Here is a 24,078-nt window from a genome sequence, read left to right on the forward strand (position 1 = left end):
ATTTTTTTCCGGTAAGTAGCAACTGTCATGCGTTCATTCCCTCCTTCAATCACTCATAGCGATTCATGGAATACTCACCCTGTGCCGGGCTGTGGGGATACAAAACCAAGTGAGACGCAGCTCTTCCTCTCTGAGCCGTGGGGTGTGTAGGGAGGCCGACTCCTCGCCCAGCCGTATCCGGCAGTATGCTAAGGGCAGAGACGGAGAGGTGTGTAGGAGATATTTTCCAACAAAGGACAACTTAACACAGCTTGGAGGGTGGTCAGGGAAAGCTTCCTGGAGGAGGAGCTGACTTTAAAGGGCTGGAAGGGGTTAGTTATAAAATATGCAACAGGAAGCAAAAGAGGACCTGTTAGCATGGAGAGAGGGAGGAGCAGGAAGGAGGGAGCAGGAGGCCATCCAGGCTCCTTTTCAAAACATCTCATGCCCGGCAGGCGTGGCTCAGCCGTTGAGCATCGGCCTAGGACCCAGGAGATCGAGGCTTGATTCCCTTCAGGGGGCCTGCAGGAGGCAGCTGGTCCATGACTCCCTTTCATCACTAATGCCCCCCCCCCCGTCCTTTGCTCTCGGAAATCAATAAAAACATTAAAAAATAATAAAAACTAAAAACACTTCATAATTCCAGTGTGAGGCTAACACTTAGCCCCGCTGATTAGGAAAAGAAAGGAAAACAAGAATGCACCATATTTGGAATCACAATCTCCTTTTATTTATTTTTAAAGAAAACCCAAAGAGGTGGCGACTCCGAGTACTCGTCGCAGCTGGGGAGTTCGAGCACCATGAGCTCCCAGTTAGACTTCGATTTGGAACTGGTCAGCTCTGAGGAACAAGTGCTCAGAGCCCTTGGAAGTCAGCCCTCGGGCGAGCTTGGGGACAAAACCGACCAGATGCCCCCATATGAACTGGATCAAGAAAGGGGAGTCTCAGGACCAGAAAAGGGCGAAAGGAGACCCGAAAAAAGAGTATCCTACTTCACCGAGGAAAAAGCGAAAGAATTCCAGTCCAGAGTGAGCGCCCTGAAGGGCTCACTGGTGTCCGCCACCTATGAGAACATTTTGTTTCAAAAGGACGTCAGTGCCAGCGTGTACCCCTTGGTAAGTGTGATATGCTTTGCGAGAATTGTGAAGGAGGGGGGATCTTATGCAGGTGGAAAACACAAACACCACCAGAAAGGTCCTTTTTATTTAAAAAATATATATTTTTATTGATTTCAGAGAGAGGAAGGGAGAAGGGGAGAGAGAGAAACATCAATGATGAGAGAGAGCCATTGACCGGCTGCCTCCTGCACGCCCCTGCTGGGGATCGAGCCCGAAACCCGGGCATGTGCCCTGATCAGAATCGAACCTCGAGTTCTTGGATCCTAGGTCAGTGCCCAACCGCTGAGCCACACCGGCCAGGCTGGAGGACTTTCTTAAAGTGATCTCTCCTGTTGGGCTGATGCTGTGAAACCCTCCTCCAGGGACGCCCGCCGGGAGCGCCCGGGGTCCCAGCGCTGGGCCGGCACATCGGTGTCCTGCTGGTCTCCCCTTTGCATTCCAGACCATGACTTGGAAATACGGGTGGAACAGCTCCCTCCCGGTTTTCTACATCCAAGACAAGAAGCAGAGGGTCCTCCTGTACGCCAGCGCCCACACCGCCGTCATCTACAGCGTCCTCAGGAACGACCAGCGTCACCTCCAGGTAGGCCGCTTGGTCTGGTGGTGAGTCCCAGAGGTCGTCTCTGGCTTGAACACAGCATTTTGGTTTCTTTTTTTAAAATATGTTTGTATTGATTTCAGAGAGAGGAAGGGAGAGGGAGCGGGAGGGCTTCGGTTCTCAGGCCTGTGTGTGAGGCCCCGAAGGGAGGCCGGCGTGCAGAGTAAGCGAGGGGAGACGAGGAGGGGGCACCCGGGCTGCTTCCAGCAGGGAGCGCTACCTCTTGATTGTGTTTCTAGAAGCTTCCTCCATTATGTGGGGAAAGGATCAGAGTGAAAGCAGAGAGACCAGTGAGGAGGCTTTCTCTCCAGAGCTGCTCAGAGACCGGATTGCCACTGTTTTAGGGAGATGCGGCCAGCAGGGAGGCCCACGGGGGCTGGGGCTGGGGAGTCCTGTGCACCCAGTTTGCCAGCTCAGTTACCAAGCAGGGCACACTCCTGCATTGCACGCCCAGTAGGGGGCGTGCAGGAGGCAGCCAGTTGATGTTCCTCTCTCATCATTGATGTTTCTCTCCCCCTCTCCCTTGATCTCTCTCTCTCTCTAAAATCAATAAGAGCTTTTTTGAAAGTTTGAAAACCACTGGCTATGAACAAATACATGGGAAAGCCTATGGGAGCAGAATTTCTAGCCAGACGAGCCTGGAAAGGAGGGACTCTGTTCTCTCTGTGGGGCCCCAGCCTTTCCTGCCGATACCAAGTCTGGGCCGCATCCTTGACATTTCAGAGCCTTTTCTCTGTCTCCGTAGGGCCACCCCAACGTGATCTCCTGCCTCTGTGTCAGCGAGGACAGGCGGTGGATCGCCACGGCTGACAAAGGGCCCAACTGCCTGATAATTATATGGGACTCCTTCACGGGGTAGGTTTGGCACAGGTGGTCTAACTTTTTAAAAAATATATATGTTTTTATTGATTTCAGAGAGAGGAAGGGAGGGGGAAAGAGAGAGATAGAAACATTAATGATGAGAGAGTCACTGATCAGCTGCCTCCTGCGTGGCCCCCACTGGGGATCGAGCCCGCAACCCAGGCATGTGCCCTGACCAGGAATCGAATTGGTGATCTCCTGGATCCTAGGTCGATGCTCAACCGCTGAGCCACACCGGCCAGGTGGTCTAGTTTTTCATTATGTGGTTATGTCATAACATTTTTTTTAACAATTCCCATATCTATGGAGATTTGTGTTGTTTCCAGGCTTTTGCTATGAAGGCCAAGTCACAAGGAGCAGGAATGACATCGCTCTCTGTACTTTCGCTATTTTTCCTCTAGGAGCAGCTGCAGAGGTGGGATTGTAGGGGCTCAGAGTATGTGCATTTACCGTGTAGAGAGAGAACAGCTAGACTGCTGTCCGGGGAGCCCATGCTTGCTGACGTCCCTGCTTACTCAGGAGAGCACCTGTCCCCCGAGAGCCAGGGCGCTGTCCCGGGCATCATTCATCACATGTGCATCTTTCACGCCTGGCACGGAACTGGCACTCAGTGATGAAGGACAGGCCAGAGCTCGCGAAGAGAGCAAGTAGCACTTTCACAGGCCACCCTATTTAGTTTATTTCAGTTATTGGGGTAAAATTCACGTAACATAAAACTAAACATTTAAAAATGAACAGGTCAGCAGCTTTGAGCACATTCACGAGGTTGTGCAACTACCACCTCTGTCAGGTTCCGAAACATTTTCATCAACCCAAAACCCCCTTCCCATCAAACAGTCACTCCCACCCCCCACCCCCAAGCCCCTGGAAAACAGCAGTCTGCTTTCTGACGGCCTGTTCTGGGTGTTTGATGTCAGTGGAATCATACATTGGTTTCTTTCACTCAGCATTGTGTTCTCAAGGTTCATCCACATCGTAGCAGGTGTCGGTGCTTCATTCCTTTTCATGGCTGAGTAGTATTCCACCGTATGGACATACCACATTTATTTATCCACAGTTGTTATGCTTTTGAAGTGGGTCCCTCTGGGAACCCAGGCAGGCCCAGCAAATGCTTGCCCCCCGACCTGTCTTGCAGGATTCCCGTGCACACAATATTCGACAGCTGCCCGGAAGGTAACGGCATCAGGGCCATAGCCATCACCCGTGATGCCAAGTACTTGGCAACCATCTCAGATGCTGAAATCCAGGTACAGGGACCTTCGGGGTGGCCTCAGTGGGCGGGCTGGCCAACCCATCCAGAGTGTCCCCAGCAGTAGCTCTGCTCAGGCACGTGGTCTCTGTGATGCTCTCCGGGTGACCAGACTCCACGGTGCTTTGTCAGGGGCTCCGTGCTCGCAGCTTAGCTCCAGGTGATGCATTTAGTTAACAAGTTGCAGGGTTACCCCCCGTGGTGTGGTGGCTCCAGCGGCTCTCCCGCCTGCTCTCACTTGCAGAAGGTTTGCATCTGGAGGTGGACTTTGGCCGCAGAAACACCGGCGTGCACCCTGGACCTCCCCAAAGAGTACGGCTTCCAGGTGAGTTCAGTCCCAGCCTGTAGGGTTGACCTAAACATCTCCCCGGGGATGGCTCACTGTCTTGTGTTACTGTCTAGTTTCTGCATTTCACGTTTCCCCCACTTCTGTAGTATCTGCGGGGTTGATTTGGGGGAAGGGAGCCAGGCACCCCTGCAATTCACCGCCTTGGCAGGACGATATTTTGTAATCATTCCAAGCTCCCAGTGGCCCCGTCAGATTCAGAAATGTGTACGCAGCGGTCGTTCCCCTGAAGGACACAGAGAACTGGTGACTGCTGGTTTACTTTTACTAGATGATGAACTATAACAAATGAGACTAAATAAGAAAGGGAATACATTGAGCCTGTTAATCTTAACACTCAGTATTTAAATCATAGTCCTATTGCTTATAAAATGCCATGTCTTTTCTGTTTTATGTTCCTAGACAGTTATTTATTTTCATAAAAATGTCACTTAATTTTAACGTTTCACTGAACCAGAAAAAAAACAACAGGAAATTTATTGTAATGGAATACGTCTCTCCATGTTTTATATTTCAGAACTACCTTATTTTTAATCCAACAAATAATAAAGAATTGGTGAGCAATAGTAAAACACAGATAATATATTATTTGTGGGTGAGTACAAATACTTCGATTTGTTTTAAATGTAGTTAGTTCTTCTTTTGGAAACCAGGTTTGTTTTTTTTTTTAAGTAATGGTTTTTTTCTGTACTTACCAGAATGAAGAGAGAGATATACTTACTCACAGCGCCCCACTCTTAACAGAAAAAGTGAGTATGCCTGTTGCTTTTTTATACATCTGATTTTGTGGCAAATAAACACGCACGTGTAAGCTCAGTCATTTTCAGCTACTTTTCATTTTTATTTACTTAAAAAATATATATTTTTATGGATTTGAAAGAGGGGGAGAGAGGGAGGGAGAGGTAGAAACATCAATGATGAGAGTCATTGATCGGCTGCCTCCTGCACGCCCCCCACTGGGGATCGAGGAGCCTGCAACCCGGGCCTGTGCCCTGACCAGGAATCGAACCCTGACCTCCTGGTTCATAGGTGGACACTCAACCGCTGAGCCACGCCGGCCGGCTAGTGCCCTGTTTTACGTAGTACAGGCTTAACAAGGAATCTGAGGGGCGCATCTATGCACAGTACTTAATTTTCACTGATGAGAAAATAATTTATGATCACAAGGAGACGGGGAGAATTACTTTATGGTATCTTACAGCTCGGGGGTGCTTTTGCAAATGGAAGGCGTAAGTTTCTTTATCAGCCTCTGAAACCTCAGTGAGAGAAGCGGGACAGGCAGGAGCAGAGATCGACCGCTCTGTCATTTGCTTGAAGCAAACAGTTTAATGGGCAGAGTACACAACCCTTCGCTTGATCTCAGCAAGTGAGGTTCAGAGCTGCCTGGACCAGAGTAATGCACACGGGGGAGCTTTTTTTTTTTTTTAGCGATTGCTTTGTGTGTGTTTTCGTAACTTTTTGATCTTGTTTTTTACTATGTTTCAGTGTAATGTTATAAAAGGCTGTGTGTTGATAAATGTTTTGTCGTAGATGTTATATTTTATATTTACATTACCAACTGTAACTCAAAACCTGCCTTATGAAATGCAGACATTCAACAAGCTGGTGGGAAAGTTCAGCCAGTCCGTCTTCCACCTGAATTTAACACAAATGCTTTCGGCCACCACGGAAGGGAAGCTGGTTGTCTGGGATGTGTACCGCCCGCCGGCCGCGGCCTCCGCTTCTCCGGCCCTGCCCGTTATCAGACCTTGTAAACTGGTCCATTTGCAGAAAGAGGGCATCACCGTGCTTACTACAGTTGACAGGTAATCAACGTAACTAAAAAGTAGCTATAGGTGACTGTAAAAGTGTTTTATTTCTTTTAAAAGACCATCAAAAAGTAAAATTTTTAAAAATTTTACTTTTTAATTTTTAGAGAGGAAGGGAGGGAAAGAGAGAGAAACACTGATTTCGTGCAGGAGGCAGCCGATCCGTGACTCTCTCATCACTGATGTTTCTACCTCTCTCTCTCCCTCTCCCTTCCTCTCTCTCAAATCAATAAAGATATATTTAAAAAAAAAAAAACAGACCGGGACAGGGAGCCCTTGAAGGGAAACACTTGTCTCTGAGTACATTTGGCCCATTTTGCCATTTCTGTCCAGCAGAGGGCAGGGAAAGACGTTTTAGCCGATGACTGAGCCCACCTGCCTTGCTTATTAATCAGAAACCTCATTTAATCACTTTGTGTGCATAAGAGGAAACTCACCCCCACTGCTTCACCCTGTGATTAGAATTATGTCAGAGGCTTAAAAAAAGCACGCCCCTTTGGGACGGACTGGAGATAAAAGCCGGTTTGTCCCGCCTCTCCGCCTTTGGCTGTGGTGAGGGACAGGGCTTTACCGTGGCTCTAACAGCAGGGCCTTCTTATAAAGTGGCTCATGTCCCGCTGGCAGCTCGTGCGACTTTGGAGGCCTGGTAGACAGACTCTGTTGTCATCGGCAGCCTTATGGTGGAGAAAGTAAGTCACGGGGGCTGATCTTGGGGGGCAGGGAATCACGGAGCAGAGAGCAGGGGCTTTGTGTTGGATACGCCTGGGTCCCCGCATAGTCTCGCCGTGTGACCCTGATAGGGTTGCCAGGCGTGAGTATGTCCCATGCAATACTGGGGACGTATTGAACACTATAAGATTACCCGTTGTTTATCTGAAACTCAAATTGAACTGGGCATCCTGCATTTTTATTTGCTAAATCTGGCAACCCCAGGCCTTGAGCAAATTTCTTAACTTCTCTGAGCCTTAGTTCCCTAGATGTAAAGGGAGTAAGAGTAAAATCAGCCTCACAGGGCAGAGTATTAAGTGAAGTTTTTACAACATGTGGAACCCAGAGCCTGACATATAGTTAAGTGTTCAACAGATGGTGCTTAGGCCCTGGCCGGGTAGCTCAGTTGTCTAGAGCGTCACCCCCCTATGCCAAGGTCATGGGTTCCATCTCTGGTCAGGCACATACAAGAATCAACCAATTGCCCTGGCTGGTGTGGCTCAGTGGTTAGAGCGCTGGCCTGCGGACTGAAGGGTCCCGGACTTGATTCCGGCCAAGGGCAGGTACCACGGTTGCAGGCTCCATCCCCAGCCCTGGATCCCCGGCCCTGGTTGGGGTAGGCGCGGGAGGCAGCCGAGCGATGGGTCTCTCTCACATCAGTGTTTCTCTCTCTCTCCCTCCCACTCTCTCTGAAAAGCAATGGGAAAAATATACCCTCAGGTGAGGGTTTAAAAAAAAAAAAGTGTCAACCAATGGATACATAAATAAGTGGAATAACACGTCAGTGTTTCTCTCTCTCGCCTCTCTTTCTCTCTAAAGTCAATTAAATTTTTTAGTTTAAAAAAATGTTTAAAAAAATATGTGGCACTTATTACTGTTACTTAACGCACAGACGTTATTCTGCATCCCAGCTATATTGTCACAGGTGACATCAAGGGCAACATTAAGTTCTACGATCACACCCTGTCTATCGTTAACTGGTTCAGCCACTTCAAACTGAGCTCCATAAGAACACTGTCTTTCTCCAAGACCCCGGCCTCCGCCCCCACCGAAAAGTCAAACTACCCTCCGGACTGCACTCTGAAAGGTGACCTTTTTATCGTAAGGTGAGTTGTTAATGAATCTAGTCGTTTGAGTGGGTCAGACGTGATCAATGTGTTTCTTTTATATATTTTAAAAATATATCTTTATTGATCTCAGAGAGAGGAAGGGAGAGGGAGAGAGATAGAAACATCAATGATGAGAGTCATTGATCGGCTGCCTCCGGCACGCCCCCTGCTGGGGATCGAGCCCACAGCCCGGGCCTGTGCCCTGACCGGGAATCGAACCCTGACTCCGGGTTCATGGGTGGACGCTCAACCACTGAGCCACACTGGCCGGGCCATGAACCATTAATTTCATCTGAAGAATCTTCCGTGGCTGGGAGCTGGACGGGGCTTATCCCCGAGCTCTAAGCCCTGCTCTGTCTGGAGCCCGTCGCCTGTGGGCCGCTCTGTAGTCCCAGCGGCGCCGCTAACGGGGTCTGATAATTAACAGCCGTAACATTTCGAGGCGGAATGACCCGCGCGTCCGCTCGATGGCCCTCCGGCATCTACAGGCGGCTCCGTATTTGCATACGCAAATGAATATTTGCATGTGCAGATTAGCTAATTGCACAACCGACCGTCCATCTGCGTGCTTAACGGCTGCATTTACAGGGAGAAACTCGGGCTTTTCCACTTGCAAATGGAGGCTGCTGGGTGTGCACAGTATATTTTTGGAGACGCTGGGTTAATAATGTCACTAAATTACAGACGACAGAGGCGTTCCCGGCGCAATTAGAAGCAGCGTGGCTGGCGCGCTCCCCGCCGGCGCTGACGCCGGCTGGTCTCTCCTTGGCAAACAGGAATTTTATCATCGGAACGTCCGATGCCGTCGTGTACCACCTGAAGGCGGACGAGACCAAGCTCGAGAAGCTGCTCATAGAGCCCAGGGAGGCCATCTGCGCCATCGCCTGCCACCCCTACCAGCCCTTCATCGCCATCGGGAGCGTCTGTGGGATGATCAAAGTGTGGGATTATGAAAAGAAGGAATACCTTTTCAGCAGGGTCTTCGAGAAGGGGCTCGGCATCCAGAGCCTGACCTACAACCCCGAAGGTATTTTCACTGCACCTGCCTGTCTTAGGTCCCGAAATCGAAACAGACCCAGTGGGTCTTGCCTTGGCTGTCACAGCTCCAGGGAGTTCACCACGGCCCCACGGCCCCCCTCTGCCCACCTGACAGGCCCGATGAGACCCCGTCTCTCCCTCTGGACCCTGCGGCCCGCTGTGCTTAGGAGCCTCTGAGCTCTCATTCCGGGGAGTCCTGCTTTTCAGGCTTTTTTCCCTCCTCTGAGCTCTCATCCCGGGGAGTCCTGCTTTTCAGGCTTTTTTCCCTCCTCTGAGCTCTCATCCTGGGGAGTCCTGATTTTCAGGCTTTTTTCCCTCCTTCTAGGGACCTTGTCTGTCACCTTCATTGCTGCCTCCTCGGCACCTAGAACAGTGCCTGGCACAGATCCAGTGTTTGTTTTTTTTTGTGGTTTTTTTTTTTAATGTCTTTATTGATTTGAGAGAGAGGGAGAGGGAAAGAGAGAGAGAGAAACATCCATGATGAGAGTCATTGACCGGCTGCCTCCTGCACGCCCCCGACTGGGGATCGAGCCCGCAACCCGGGCATGTGCCCTGACCGGGAATCGAACCCTGATCGCCTGGATCCTAGGTCAATGCTGAGCCGCTGAGCCACGCCCGGCCGGGCGAGTCTGTGTTTCTTAAATGAATGAAGCCCTTTTCAGATCATTGTTCTCCGGCTTGTGGTTTCAGGGGCCCTTCTTGGAGCCGGCTTCACAGAGGGGACTGTTCACATTCTTGATGCGATGTCCTTAGAAAACGGAATCCCGGAGCCTTTCAAATATTCCAGGACCAGCGTGACTCACATAAGCTTCTCCCACGACTCCATGTACATGGCAACCGCTGTGAGTGTTTTCACTGAGAACCGGCCTGTGGTTTTACCAACCTTATTTGAAACGCAGAGAGGCCCTGGCCCGGCAGCTCCGTGGATTAGAGCCCCGTCACCACGCGCCAAGCTTGCACGTCCGATCTCCAGTCAGGGCGCACGCAAGGATATTTTTTCCATTGATTTTTAGAGAGAGTGGAAGGGAGAGAGGGAGGAGGGGAGATAAGAGAGAGAGAGACATCGATATGGGAGAGATACATGGATTGATTGCCTCCCAAATGCACCCCGAATCTAACCTGCCACCCAGGTACGTGCCCTTGACCAGGAATTGAATCCGTGACCCTTTGGTGTGCGGGCCGACGCTCTAACCACTGAGCACACCAGCCAGAGCAATATGATGATTTAAAGAAAAAAAGTCTTTATTGAATTTAGAGAGAGGAAGGGAGACAGAGAGAGAGAGAGAGAAACATCAATGATGAGAGAGCCATTGATTGGCCGCCTTTACACTCCCACTGGGGATCGAGCCCGAAACCTGGGCCTGTGCCCTGTACCCCGATCTCCTGGATCATAGACCGATGCTCAACTGCTGAGCCATGCCGGCCGGGCAAAATATGATGGTTTGTAAGTTGCAAAATGTAAAAAGGAATAACTTCTGTTCTTTTGCTGATATGCAGGATGCAAATTTCACTGTGGCCGTTTTCATGGTCAAGGTCAGAAACGGGAAAAGGGTCTGGGAGTACTTGGCAAGACTTCGTTCTCATCGCAAAAGCATCCGGAGTCTCCTGTTCGGGGTTCATCTGGACAGCAACGAGCCCAGACTGCTGAGCCTCGGGCGAGACAGGCTCTTGGTGAGCTGCTTAGCTTTTGCTCACCTGCCACCAGGACGTGTCATTCTTGTTACACCCCCGGTGTCCCCCACAGTGTGTGTGTCTGTTGGAGAAAATGGGTGCCCTGCAAAGTAGCATAAACCTCTCCAGGCCGGCGCTTGGTCTTCACTGGGCTCTGACACCGCGCTGGCCTCGTGTTCTGAGTGAGGAGGCTTCTGGGAGGCGGCAGGTTGGGCGGCAGGGAGGTGGTGCTCCCCACAGCGTGGGCAGCTCAGCCCCCTCGCCTCTCCGTGGAATTTGGAAACCAACACTCGCTGACGCTTTCTTTGCATCCAGGGGGTGGGGACAGGCTCTTACCTAAATGTGACGACTAACAGAGGATGTGAGATAAGAGGGAACGGTAGGGACATGGCCAGTGTGATGTTGCGTGATCAAGTAGAAAGGATTAAAAATCAGTCTGTGTATCTGTTCACCCATCTTAACTTCCTTACTTAATCTCCAAATCCCTCCATCCATCCGTCCCTCCACCCATCTTCCATCCATCCACCCACCCATCCACCCATCCACCCATCCATCCACCCACCCATCCACCCATCCATCCACCCACCCATCCACCCATCCATCCATCCATCCCTCCCTCCATCCCTCCACCCATCCATCAACCTATCCATCCATCCATCCATCCATCCACCCACCCACCCACCCACCCATCCATCCACCCACCCATCCACCCATCCATCCATCCCTCCCTCCATCCCTCCACCCATCCATCAACCTATCCATCCATCCATCCATCCATCCATCCATCCATCCACCCACCCATCCATCCATCCACCCACCCATCCATCCTTCCATCCTGGTCTGGACACCAAAACCTACCTATGGGTGAAATTCAGCAGGCTGCTAGTTTATGACTGGCAAGTGCTGAGATTTAGGTATGAGTGAGCTCCTACCTTCGGAGACTTCCCGAGATGATGGGAAGGGGAGCCGTGTAACATAACCGCGAGAGTTCCGGTTTTGGAGTCAGTTGGATCTAAACCTGAATCCTCACCCTACCACTTTTTAGCTGTGTGACCTTGGGCAAGCCCCTGAACCTCTCTGAACATCGGTCTTCTCATCTATAAAATGGGCCCCGCGGTACCACTTGGCAGGGGCGTCGTGAGCATTAAACGGCATCATGGCTTAGGGTGCTTAGCTCCTCACTGTGCTCCTAGTGAATGCTCCCTCGTGGTAGCTTATTAGGTTAAGGGTCTAGGCCTGACACTGGCTCCCGTCAGAACAGGACTGTGGGCTGAGTTCGTCCGGCTCAGTCTTCACGCGCGTCCATCCGGGCTCCTCTGCAGATTGAGTATAACCTTCCCAAGAGCTCCAAGGACCACCTGGAAGTGCTGGACATCCACCAAACCGACCAGGGCAACTACCCTACCTGTATGATCTGGTACCCGCCACTCATCAAGGAGCTCTTCCTGCTCATCTCCAACAGCGGCTACAAAGTGAAGCTTTTCAATTCTACCACCAAGATGTGCAGGTATGTCCGGGGCCTTCCCACTCCCACGGTGCGTAAGTCGATTTCTCAGCCCCCGGGCCTATGTCAAGTCCCAGCTTCAGGGCCTGCGCGCAGTTTGGCTGCCGTTGCGGTCACTGATTTTTCAGAGGAGGAAACTGAGGCACAGGTGAGGCAAGTCGTTTCACTCTGGGTCACATGGCCGGGAGGCGCCAGAGGCAGGATTCAAGCCCAGAGCCCTGGCTGCCGAGCCCGGCCCTGCGCAGAGGCGAGGCACCCGGAGCTCGGTGCCTGAGACTTGGCGAAGGAGCCAGAAGAGTCACCGGTGCTCTATAAAATCTCCGGTTCTTCCCTCGTGGACGAAAACGGGTGCTTGAATACTACCAGTCTTGGGTTTTTCTTACGCTTGGTTCTGAAAGGAGATTTTCAGTTCACTGCAGCACCTGCCCTTGTTCACTCAGTGCTTCCCGAGCCCCCGCCTGGGCCAGGTGCCGTTCTAGGTGCCGAAGGCAGGGACGAAAACCGTGTTTCTCTCACTGTGGAGTCTGAATTTCAATGGGGGGAGTGGAGTTCATGGGGGAGGCCGGGCTGGAGATCCGCGCCGAGGACAAGAGCCACCCCTGGTTCCAAGACAACGCTGTCCTTCCAAGGAAAGCCGCTCACAGGAAGCATCTTGCGAGTTGCAGGAATAATAAAGCCTGGCGGCCGCACCTTAACCCAGGAAGGAATTGTCTTTCCATGATAAATCCGAAAACAATTTTAAAACGCATTTAAAAAGTATTTAAAAGAACACGAAAAGGCAGTTCACAGAAAAAGGCCAACAAACCCACGAGCAGATGCTCACGGGTGTAGCGCGGATGCAAATGAAAGCCAGGCGCTGGCTCCGCAGATCAGATCGGCAGAGGCGAGAACGATCGCTGGCCCCTGGCGTGGGCACGGGGACGCCGGGAAGGGCGCTGCTCCCCAGGCGCCACCCCCGGGGCTGGAAATCCGGCCGACCTCTGGGAGAGCCCTGCGCCGCCCTCGATCAAATCTGATGGTATCTCTGACTTCCAGGAACGCAGCCCGCAGAAGCGCTCCCCGTGTGCCAGGGCCTAAGTCAAAGGATGTCTTGTCTGAATATATTTTTAAATATGGAAACGATCCAAATGCCCATTAATAGGGGATTAGTTAAGCGGTGCCTTGTCAGTGCGCTGAAACACGACACGGCTCTTCCTTTTCAAATTTTATTTATTTAATGGATTTAGAGAGGAAGGGGGAGGGAGAGAGAGAAGCATCGGTCCTGGCTGCTCCACGTATTTACGCATCCCTGGTATGTATGTGCCCTGACGGGCGATCGAACCCGCAACCTTGGCGTGTCGGGACAATGCTCTGAGCAACCGAGCCACCCGGCCAGGGCCTGCAGGACGCTGCTTTCAGCAAAGGGAGGGGAAAAAGGGGAAAGACACGCTGTCCGCGCAGAAACGTGGACATATCCCCGAGATACAACATGAGATGAGGCAGATCGCCAAAGGAGCACGAATCTGTTTTCATAGAAGATGGTACTTATGTAACTTATATTTATTCACATGGAATTAGAATCACGTGGGTTAGAACATGAAAAATAATTCTCGAGACATATACGCCAAACTGTGCGGATGATCGTCTGGGGTAAAGGGAGCGGGCCTGGAGGCATGTTTAGGTTTTCTGCTTTAGGCCGGCACGCTTGAAATTTTTCACGATAAAAAAAACGCGATACTTTTTCGATGAGAAGAAAAACGTCGGTGTTGGGAAAGTGTTCGGTATTTGAACAATACCAGGGAGTAGTCACACAGCTCCTACTGTGCGCTTTCTGTGTATTGGCTTGTTCGGCGCTCACCCCAGCGGGTAAGTGCCACCATTTCCCCGTTTTACCAGCCAGGAGCCTGAGGCGCAGGTTGAATCGCTTGACCTTATTTGGTTGTTTATTATTTAAATTAACACACAGTTCACACACCCTAAGATTTACCTCCCCCCCCCCAGTGGCTTGTGCTGTGTTCACAGAGTCGCCGGCCATCGCCACTACCGAGTTCAGCCACACTCCCTCACGCCTGTGCCCCAGGCGCCTGAGACCGGCCGCCGCGGGCATTCGCTCTGCGTTTAGGCAGCAGGCACGCGCCCGGAGTAGCCCCTGCGGCCGCAGACACGGGCTGGGCGCGGGGGGCCCAGGGAGGAAACAGCCGAGCAGCTGGCGGCTCCCAATACAGTGAGATGAATGAAACGCACGGGGCCGTGCAGGTGTAGTGGGCGCGAAGTGTATGCGATTTTGGGGGGGCCTCTTTTTTTTTTTTAAAGGTACAGAATTAAGAATTTTAAAAGGCTAGGGCCCCACCCGGACCCGTGTGGCTCAGCGGCTGAGCGTCGACCCGTGAACCAGGAGATCGGGGTTCGATTCCCGGTCAGGGCCCAGGCCCGGGTTGCGGGCTCAATGCCCAGCCGGGGGCCTGCGGGAGGCAGCTGGTCAATGACTCTCATCATGGACGTTTCTGTCTCTCTCTCTCCCTTCCTCTCTCTGAAATCAATAAAGACATTTAATTTTTTTAAAAAAAAGAAAACGGGATTCTTTTTCCCCCTCCTGCAGAAAGACGCTCCTCGGGCCCCTCTACGGGTCTCCCATGGAGCAGGTCCAAGTGCTGCCGGTGAAGAGCACCTACGAGATGCAGAAGCGCTACCTGGTGTTCATTAACAGAGACAAGGTGTGCGTCCCCTCTGCGCGCTCTGCCTCTGGGGGGGGCTCCGCGTGTGCCCAGCAGCCACCAGCCTGGGCCCGGCGACCTGAGCCTGAATATCCGACTGCATGTTCCTTCCCAGGTTGGACTTCAGATCTTACCCATCGACGGCAATCCCCATAAGACGTCCGCTATCGTCTGCCACCCGAACGGCACGACCGGAATGACCCTCTCCCACGATGGCCGCTACGTCTTCACGGCGGGAGGGCAGGACCTGTCAGTGGTGCAGTGGGAGGTCAACCTCAGGTAGGCGATGGGGCGAGGCGCTTACTCAGCCGCGGCACGCGGGCGTTAGGCCCCGACCGCAGGACAGGCACTGTACCGGGCCCGCGGGCACCAAGGTGACCGGGGACTCAGGACCTGCCTGCGGGTCACGCCCGGGGACGTCCGTTCATAAGGACATGGGGAGGAAAGCTTGCTGCTCTGTCTCAGGGAGCGACAGGCTCGCAGTCAGGGCCGAGCGGTTCCGCCTCGGTGCCTGGTGCCCCCGAGACACCTCCCTCTCCGTCGGCGGACTCACACCCGCTGGACAGATGTAGCCCGAACCTCCAGAGTGTCTGTTACAGAAACAGTAAGAGGTCGTTGGGAATACGTATTTTGGTGTTGTTGTTAATGCTCACCCGGAGATATTTCCTCCATTGATTTTTAAGAGAGAGAGTGGAAGGGGGGGGGAGAAAGAGAGACATCGGCTGGTTGCCTCTCGCACAAGCCTCCTCCTGGGCCAGGGATCGAACCTGCAACCCAGGTACGTGCCCTTGACCGGGACTCAAACGGGACCCGTCGGTGGGCGGGCGACGCTCTCACCGCTGAGCCACACTGGCCAGGGTGGCCGACCCTTTTTAGAGGGGTGTAGGTCGTGCCAGTGCCGGGCCGCGCAGTGGTGATTCTAACCACCCCGCGCCAAGTCTGCTCCGGGCCGGGCCCCGTCCACGCACTGTCCGATTTCATCCTCCCAGCCGCCCTGCGAGGTGGGGACTGTCGCTGTCCCCGTTGTACGGATCTGGAAACCGGCGCCCTAGCCCGGAGGGGCTCCGTGACCCGCACGGAGTAAGCGGTGGGGTGGCGATCCTCACCGGGTCTTTCTGGGTGGGGCCCACACCTCAGCAACCGTTCAGCACCGGACAAAATTAAAGGGCTCCGTGTCAAGTCCTTTATTGCGTTCTCTTATCTAATTCTCACAACCACCCGGGAGGCAGACCCTGCGATGATTCCCAGTCTACAGAGAAGGAAACTGAGGCCCAGGGAGGCTAAGTTACCTGCAGGCGGCAGAGCCGGGAGCCCGGAGTCCGGATGCCAAACCCCTTCCCCTGCTGTGGTCTACGCTGCAGTGTGTTTTAATAGCCCGCAAGGAGGCTGGCGGCCTGATTAGCAGCGATCCAGTTAGTGGGTTATTACAGTGACTTCGTATTATTATTAGCATTCTGTATGAGGCAAAGTCGGTCTCAAACAAAAAGTAGGTTTTCTTACCTACGGGGCCTATTTTTGGAAAGCCTGACCCCGCGCTAGAGAGCAGAGGGTTATTTTTATCCGGCTGGCACGGGTCCCCCGTGGCCTCCCGAGTTTTCACGGAAGCAATTAGCGTTGGCAGCTCACCTGTGCCCCCCCGCCCCGCCCCCGGGCCTTTGGCCCCGACCACACGATCTAGAGTTACGGGCAGAGCGGCCGTGCCCGGGAGGGCTGCGGCCCCCACACCCAGGAGCCCGCCCCCTGGGGACACGTGTTCCCCAAAGGCCGCGGACAGGCCGCCAAGCGCCAGCTCTGCCACCAGTGCGCGGGCGGGCGTCACCGTCGTTAAGGCAGCGGGTGACCTGTACCACTGGGTGCCACGCTAGGAAGGGAATTTTTTTCATTTTCGGTTTCACGGTGGAGGGCGTTTTCTTAACAAGTTTACAGAGACCCTAATTGTCAGGGCTGTCGGCGCCCGAGAGCTTTCTAACAGCCCCATTTCTGTTCCCGTTCCAGTGCCCTGGAGGCAGCTGTTTCTCTTGGGGGCGAAGACCTGACCCCGTTCTATGGCCTGGTGTCTGGTGGCAGGGAAGGAAAATTCTACAGGGTAATTGTCCTCAGAGTAAACACTGCCTGGTAGCGTCTAGTTAAGTCTGCAAAACACACACGTCCGGGCTTAACCCCTCTTGCTTTTTTCCCCCCAAAGCTCTTTTTTCCCCCCCTGCTCCCTGCTGAGCTCAAAATGTACTTTCTAGAAATTGTCCTTGAGGTCTTAATGGGTGCTCCAGACGCAGGCCCCAGCGGCTGTTTGTGTTTCCACGCAGGAGCTGGAAGACTATTTTTACTACTCTCAGCTCCGCAGCCAAGGCATCGACACCATGGAGACCAGGAAGGCGTCGGAACACATCTGCCTGTCGGAGATGCCCTTCGTCATGAGGGCCATCGGCTTCTACCCGTCGGAGGAGAAGGTAGGCGGGCGGCCGGAGCGGGGACGGCCCGGGATGTGTTCCGTTAGGAAAGCGACCTCGTGAAAGGGTCAGCGTGAAAACGGGACAGATTTCTCGCAGACCTGGACCCGGGAGACGGCTCCGGGCGAGCAGATGCGCCCCTAGAGAGACTCCCCCTGGAGGCATCCCCGAGGGCGGCCCGCGTGGCCCGGCGGTTGAGTGCTGACCCATGACCCTGGAGGTCACGGTTCGATTCCCGGTCAGGGCACGTGCCCGGGGTTCAGGCTCGATCCCGGGCCCCGGTCGGGGTGCATGCGGGAGGCAGCCCATCAGTGTGCGTCTCACACATCGATGTTTCTCCCCCCCCTTCCATTCTCTCTGAAAATCAATGGGAAAAATATCCTCGGGTGAGAATTAACAAAAACGAACCAGCCCCCTGCATGTGTTTTACCATATGACACCCTTTTCAAGGCGAGGAAACCAAGGATAAGGAATGTTTTATTCACCCCGGGTCACTTAGGAAGTGGCAGACCCAGGGTTTGCGCCGAGGTCTCTCCTAAGACAGGTGCTTTTAGCCCCGGCCTCCGCCGGCTGGATCGCAACATGTGTATCCGCCAACACTTAAAATTATATAGTGTACGATTTAAAGAATGTGCTCCCGGGTAGCATTTTATTTATAGATAAAATTATATGTAACATAGCATGCAATTGTATATAATGTAAACTCACTAAATGCTACGTATGAAACAGTGTTACCGTCGAAAGCTACTTTTACACTATCAATTATAAAGCTCATTGGGATCCTAACCAATGATGTTATTTCAAAAGGCCTTTCCGGGAATGTTGCATTGAGAATGGTGGCTGCTTTGAAAATAGTGGGTGGGAAAGAAGAATACAAAAGGATTTATATGTATATATTTACGTACATACCAATTTTGCAAAGAATCAGCCCCATAACAGACGTGTTTAAACTAACCGTGAACATTTGTCTGCTGTTTCCCCGAGTGTCACCCCAATAGATTGAATAAAAAGTGAAAACGAAAACAGTAAAATACAATAGCATAGCACATTTGTCTGCTACTCTCCGATTTTTAGAATCACATCCCACGTGGCCCCCTGCTTACCACGGTCTTTTACTTTTTTTTTTTACTTCTTTCCTAGATTGAAGACATGTTTAACGAAATCAAATTCAGCGAGTATGTGGACACTGGGAAGGTACTGGACAGAATCAACTTACCGGATTTCCTCAAAGTTTACCTTAACCACCGGCCGCCTTTCGGGAACACCATGGACACCATCCAGATGAGCTTCGACATCCTGGGCTACACCAACGCGGAGGGAAAGAAAGCGATTCGGAGGGAGGACCTGCTGAGGCTGCTGCTGACCAAAGGTGAGCCCGGAGGCAGGGTGGCAGGGTGCCCGCTAAGCGCCTCGGGCCGTCCCCCAGGAGAGAGGCGAGCTGGGGGGACAGACGCTCCCTGGCCCCCGGCATCTTTATTTATTCATTTTAAAAATGTTTTCATTGATTTCAGAGAGAGGAAAGGAGAGGGAGAGAGAGAAACATCAATGATGAGAGAGTCATGGGTCGGCTGCCCCTGGCCGCCCCCCGGGGATCGAGCCCGCCACCGGGCCCGGGCCTGACCGGGCGCCGTGACCCCCGGTGCATAGGCTGAACCTCAGCCCGAGCCCCAGGACTTCAGCCCGAGGGATGCGCGTTAGTGACGTGGGGTGACAGGCGGGATGCCGGCCGCGTGCCCTCGTCCCGAGGCCTCGGGAGTCCGTGTTCCTCCTCGCGGCGCGGGAGTGAAGGCGCCAGCCGTGGGCCTCGCCGGGCGGCTGTGAGTGGGACCCCGGGGAAGCGCCGTTTCCCCGTTTCCCCCGCTGTTTTCCTCGCTATTCCCCGCTCTCTCTGCGGAGCCCGTTTTCTCAGTCTAACCGGGGGGATCGCACGTGAGGGAGCCTGAAGTCAGGCCGAGGGCCGTGTGCATCAGAAAGCTGCCTGTCGCCAGACAAGCCCCAGAGCCTGTCCCCCGCGGGAGTCCATTTTTACACCATATAAGGGAGTATATGGCACAGTAGCATGGGATTCTCTCTCTCTCTCTAGTTTTTTCTTTTTTCAGAGTTTTAAAAAATGTTTTTTATTGATTTCAGAGAGGGAAGGGAGAGGGAGAGAGATGGAAACATCCGTGAGGAGAGGCATTGATCGGCCGCCTCCTGCGCGCCCCCGACCCGGGATCGAGCCCCCAACCCCGCATGTGCCCTGACCGGGAATCGAACCGGCAGCCTTCCCGTGCCCGGGCACGACGCCCAACCAGCTGAGCCACCCGGCCGGGGCTCTAGGCTGTTCCTGCGTCGCAAGAAGAGGAAATCGTGGAATAATTCCCGTTCAGACCTCACAAGGATGGTGCGAAGCTGCCACGTCAGGATCGGGCTCAGGCTCGGCCCCGAGAGCTGACCGGCCGCCTCTTTTCTCCCCGATGCCCAGGCGAGCACATGACCGAGGAGGAGATGTCCGACTGCTTCGCCACGCTGCTGGGCCTGAACCCCGAGGGCTGGAAGTCCGAGCCGGCCACCTACTCCGTCAAAGGTACCGGGCCCGGCTGTCCAGGGCTCGCTCCTCGGCTGTGGGCTGTGGGCTGAAGTGCGCTTGTTTCTCCTGCCCGGGTGCGAGCCGCTCTCCTAGTTCCCCGCCCACCGCAAAGCGGGGCCTCGGGAACCGGGCATGAAGCAGCCCTAGAAAAGGCAGCGAGCGGCGGTCGCGTCTGAGCCGCTGTTCCTGCGTCCGTCTGTCCTTTGTGCCCCTGGCCTGGCTCTTGCCCTTCAGTCTACGGCCTCGGTCTTCATCTTCCCGGCTCGGCAGCTGTGTCAGAAGAGCAACCGTCAGGAGGGGCTTGGTTAGGAGAGGGCGACGCCTTGGGGGGCCGCACAAGCTGCCAGACTTGAAAGTTTTTTTGTTTTTGTTTTTTAAATCCTGATCCAAGGATTTGTTTTCCCCCCATTGCCTTTCAGAGAGAGTGGAAGGGGGAAGAGAGAGAGAGACAGACAGACAGACATCAATGTGAGAGAGACACATAGACTGGTTGCCTCCCGCACGTGCGCCCCGACCAGGGCTGGGGATCGAGCCTGCAACCGAGGTACGCGCCCTTGGCCGGAATCGAACCCGGGACACTTCAGTCCGCGGGCCGACGCTCTAACCACTGAGCAAGACGGGCCAGGGCTAAAGTTGTTAAGGATCATTCCTCTCTCTCTCCTTCCCCGGGGATTTCCTGCCTCCTTGTGGTCCCCTGGAGTCAGGAAAATGGCCCTGGAGTCTGGGTTGAAAATTTAAGCCCAGGAGGAGCCCACCCAGAACCCCTCTCCTGGGCCCGGCCGGGTGCGGATAACTCCAGCGACCGGTGACCCCGCGGTGCTCAGAGCCACCCCTGTCACTGCGACTGGAGTCGGGAGCAGAGGTTCCTTTCGGGGCTGCTTTCTTCCTCTCGTATTGTCTGTCTGTCCCCAACTTCAAATGAGACAGAGCCCCCGAGCTCAGTCCCAGACTCCGGGGTCTGATGGTCACTGCCAACCTGCGCACCCCTGCCCCTCCCGGTTCCTTGTGGACTTGGGGGGGTCTCACGATGCAACTTGCCCAATCGTTATGTATTTATGTTGTGTTCCCAAGAGTCTCGAGACCGTAGAATCAGCAGTGCCTTGCAGTCCAGGCTTTCCAGTGAGGTTTGCGGAGAGATTCGGGTCACAAGCGGCCCAAACAGTAGAGGAAGGGTTTCAACCAGCCCCCCCCCCACCCCCTCCCCGCCCCAAGCAATTCTCAGGGAATCAAAGCCAAGCCGCAGCAGAGCGCCTCTCACTCAGAGTATCGCTTCCTCGTATTTTTGGAAAATGCTTGCGAGTTAGAAACCCGATCGTTAGGAAGGCGTTTGTCTTCCCTCCTTGCCCGGCCAGGCTCGGAAGTGTGCTTTGAGGAGGAACTGCCAGAGGAGATCACCGCAGAGATCTTCGCCACCCACATTCTCGGCCTGACCATCTCACCCGATTCCAGACGAGACCCTTCGGCCACTGAGGAGAATGTCTGAGGCGCAAAGGACTTTGTGCGTGGGGAGGGGAGTTCCCCCCCCCCAAGAGGCAGGACTTTCCACGTGTCCCCTTACCGCCACTCCAATCTTTCGAACGGTTTAGGCATTAAAAGCAAATTTCTATTGAGCAATCGAATTCGCAAAGTTAGATGCGGGCGGAGGCGAGACAAGCAGGGCCAGGCCGCCCGGAGGGGCGTTTGAAAGGGACACAGAGGTGGTGGTGCCGTCCCCGGGGGCAGAGAGGGCCTCAGCCCTCAGCAGGCCGTCCTAGCGACGCGGGCGACTGTGTTCCCTTCCCCCCGAGTCCCCCTGGACCCTTGGCCTAATGTGGACGGGATGGGCCCCGCCTGCTGTCAGGCTGGGGGGGGGCGCTGGGGCCTCTGGGCTCCCGGAGTCTCTTGCTCACGGCGTCTGATCAGGAAACCCCCAGGCAGTTGGCGCGGCCGTTATGAGGAGCACCACCAGTCATGCCTGACCCCGGCGGCAGCCGTTGGAGAGAATGCAGAGAAAGCACCCAGAACCCTGCGGGTGCGGCACCTGGGCCAGAAACCGCGGGGGCGGCGGGCACCCACCTGCTGGCTCTTCCGCCTCACACTCCGCTGGGCTGACCACGCGCAGAGGCAAACCCGGCTGGTCCCCCAGCCCAGGGGGTGTTTAGGGAACATCGCTGGGTTCTCATTGGTGTTCTGACCTTTGCTCGGCCGGCGTGGCTCAGCGGTTGAGCACCAACCTTGGATCCGGGAGATTGAAGTTCGATTCCCGGTCAGGGCACAGGCCCGGGCTGTGGGCTCGGTCCCCAGTCGGGGGCCTGCAGGAGGCGGCCGATCGATGACTCTCTCATCATGGATGTTTCTCTCTCTCTCTCCCTCTCTGAAATCAATAAAAACATATTTAAAAAAAAGTTTAAAAGTTAAAAAATAAAGCACCAGCATCGTGCCAACAGGTGATCGTTACGGTCTGATTTCAGAGTCCTGTCCTCCGTTACAAGGTCGTCTTTAATTCAGGCAAACGTGCCCGGTGTCATTCTCAGCACTTGCTTGGTCCAGGGCACCCACCCACCCACCCAAACCAGGCCCTTCCAGAGGATGCAACTAGTATTTCGGGGAACATTTCTGACCCCGGTCAAGGTGCTTTGTGCTCAGGAGCCAGGTCTGTGTGGGAGAAACAACAGCAGAGCCTTCCTCGCTACGTGGCCTCCACCTGGAAAACTGGCACCGGGAGTCTCTGGACCGCAGACCGGGACCGTCTACCCGGAACCAGACTGTGTCACTGCGGCCTTGGGACAGACGGCGTGGGCTCAGGTCCCACAGGCGCCCACCGATCCCATTGTGTCACCAGCGCTAGTTTACATTTTGTTTAAAAAAAAAAAAAAACCAACCCAAAGAAAAACAAGCTCTGTGAATCAATTTTGCAGCTGTTAAGGGCTTCGGAGACATATTTTCCAGCCAGTTATAAAGTTCCCGGGGACATTTTAGGGAACAGGAAACCCTCAAATGACTTGTTCTCTTTAAAAAAAATAATAGCTTGGAACTGGATGCAGCCTGGACACCAACCAGAGGCTTCCTTCCTCAGGCCCACACTCCGATTTTTTTCTTGTCGACTGCAGATACCGGGACAACTGTCCTCAGCAGAATAACCAGGGGCCAGTCGGACCCACTGTGGCCGGACCACCGTCAGAGCCCTGCTGAGACGCCGCCTCTGAGCTGAGCCAGCTTCCGGCCTCTCAGTCCGTATGGGGTCCATGCCGAGCTAGCAAGGGACAGCAAGATCCGTGTCAGTGACTCCCCACAGCCCAGCCTTGGAGGCCCCTTTTAAAATATAAACATATCAATGTGTTTATTGATTTTAGAGAGAGGAAGGGAGACACAGAAACATCAATGATGAGAGTCATTGGTCGGCTGCCTCCTGCACGCCCCCGACTGGGGATCGAGCCCCCAACCCCGGGCATGTGCCCCGACTGGGAATTGAACCGCTATCTCCTGGTTCGTAGGTCGATGCTCAACCTCAACCGCTGAGCCACGCCGGCCGGGCAGGTGGGGCTCATTTTAAAGATCTGTGTCCTTAAGCCACGGCCTACGCTAGACACCGCTGTTTTCAGCCTGAGCGTGTTCTTCGGGGATTTGGCTAGCGTTTCCCTGCGGGCAGCTGCCTCAAAACTGACGCTGATACATAGATACGGGGCGCTGGGGATCTACAGCAAGTTGCCACCCAGCTCATCCAACATAACCAACCTGTGTTAGCTTAGCTTAGAGGCATATTTAAATACACACCCAGGCTGATGCAACATTCAGCAGTAGTGCAATCCTGAGCGTAGGGACTGACCTCAGGGGACAGTTAATAGTGGGGCCCCTGTGCCCTTTCGCTTGTGTTTTCCTGAGCTGCTGACAGGCCTCCTGCCTCTCTGGGTGACAGCGGGTTCTTAGTGCCCAGGTGAGGGGCATCAGGCCCGGGGAGAGGGCTGCCCGCTGCCGGCTCCACTGCCGCTGGCGGGCAACTCACAGACTCCACGGAGAGACCGGGAAGCAAGCGCTGGAGACAAGGGGGGCCAAAGGCAGCCAGGACGCGATGCCAGCGGCACTGCCACCCGAGGGGGCTCCGTGCTCCAGGCCCCTCAGGCTCTCCAAGGGCCGCCCTGCTGGGAGTCATTTCTCCCCTGCGCCTACTCTCTCAAAAAAAATAAAAATAAAGTCAATGCCCAGCTGGCCTGGCTCGGTGGTTGAGCGTCGATCCGTGAACCAGGAGATCTCGCTCGGTCCAGTTCCTGGTCAGGGCACATGCCCCGGCTGTGGGTCTCTCTCACATGGATGTTGCTCGCTCGCTCGCTCGCTCTCTCCCACTCTCCCTGAAAAGCAACGGAAAAAATATCCTCGGGTGAGGCTTTAAAAAAGACAAAACCA

General features: G+C 54.1%; 1 protein-coding gene across 1 annotated transcript; it reads left to right on the plus strand.

The window, feature by feature from the left end:
- The first annotated feature begins 728 nt into the window (after positions 1-728).
- Positions 729-22,539, plus strand: CFAP251 (cilia and flagella associated protein 251). Its single transcript, XM_081122811.1, has 20 exons — positions 729-1,094; positions 1,540-1,680; positions 2,441-2,550; positions 3,692-3,803; positions 4,050-4,130; positions 4,669-4,746; positions 4,850-4,900; positions 5,742-5,956; positions 7,579-7,773; positions 8,553-8,803; positions 9,505-9,656; positions 10,312-10,485; positions 11,808-11,992; positions 14,568-14,682; positions 14,798-14,961; positions 16,678-16,768; positions 16,986-17,129; positions 18,270-18,498; positions 19,594-19,695; positions 21,051-22,539. The coding sequence occupies exons 1-20, from the start codon at positions 780-782 to the stop codon at positions 21,179-21,181; spliced, it is 3,036 nt and encodes a 1,011-aa protein (XP_080978937.1). The 5' UTR covers positions 729-779; the 3' UTR covers positions 21,182-22,539.
- The last annotated feature ends 1,539 nt before the right edge of the window (positions 22,540-24,078 follow it).

This window comes from Miniopterus schreibersii (genome assembly GCF_964146895.1).
Source record: "Miniopterus schreibersii genome assembly, chromosome: 20".
Taxonomy (NCBI): Eukaryota; Metazoa; Chordata; class Mammalia; order Chiroptera; family Miniopteridae; genus Miniopterus; species Miniopterus schreibersii.

Bases quoted from the DNA above. Each gene is read 5' to 3' on its own strand.
- CFAP251 (XM_081122811.1), top strand. From the start codon at position 780: ATGAGCTCCCAGTTAGACTTCGATTTGGAACTGGTCAGCTCTGAGGAA. The intron at 3,804-4,049 runs GTACAGGGACCT...TCTCACTTGCAG, and splicing joins TCTCAGATGCTGAAATCCAG to AAGGTTTGCATCTGGAGGTG. The intron at 4,901-5,741 runs GTGAGTATGCCT...TATGAAATGCAG, and splicing joins CCCCACTCTTAACAGAAAAA to ACATTCAACAAGCTGGTGGG.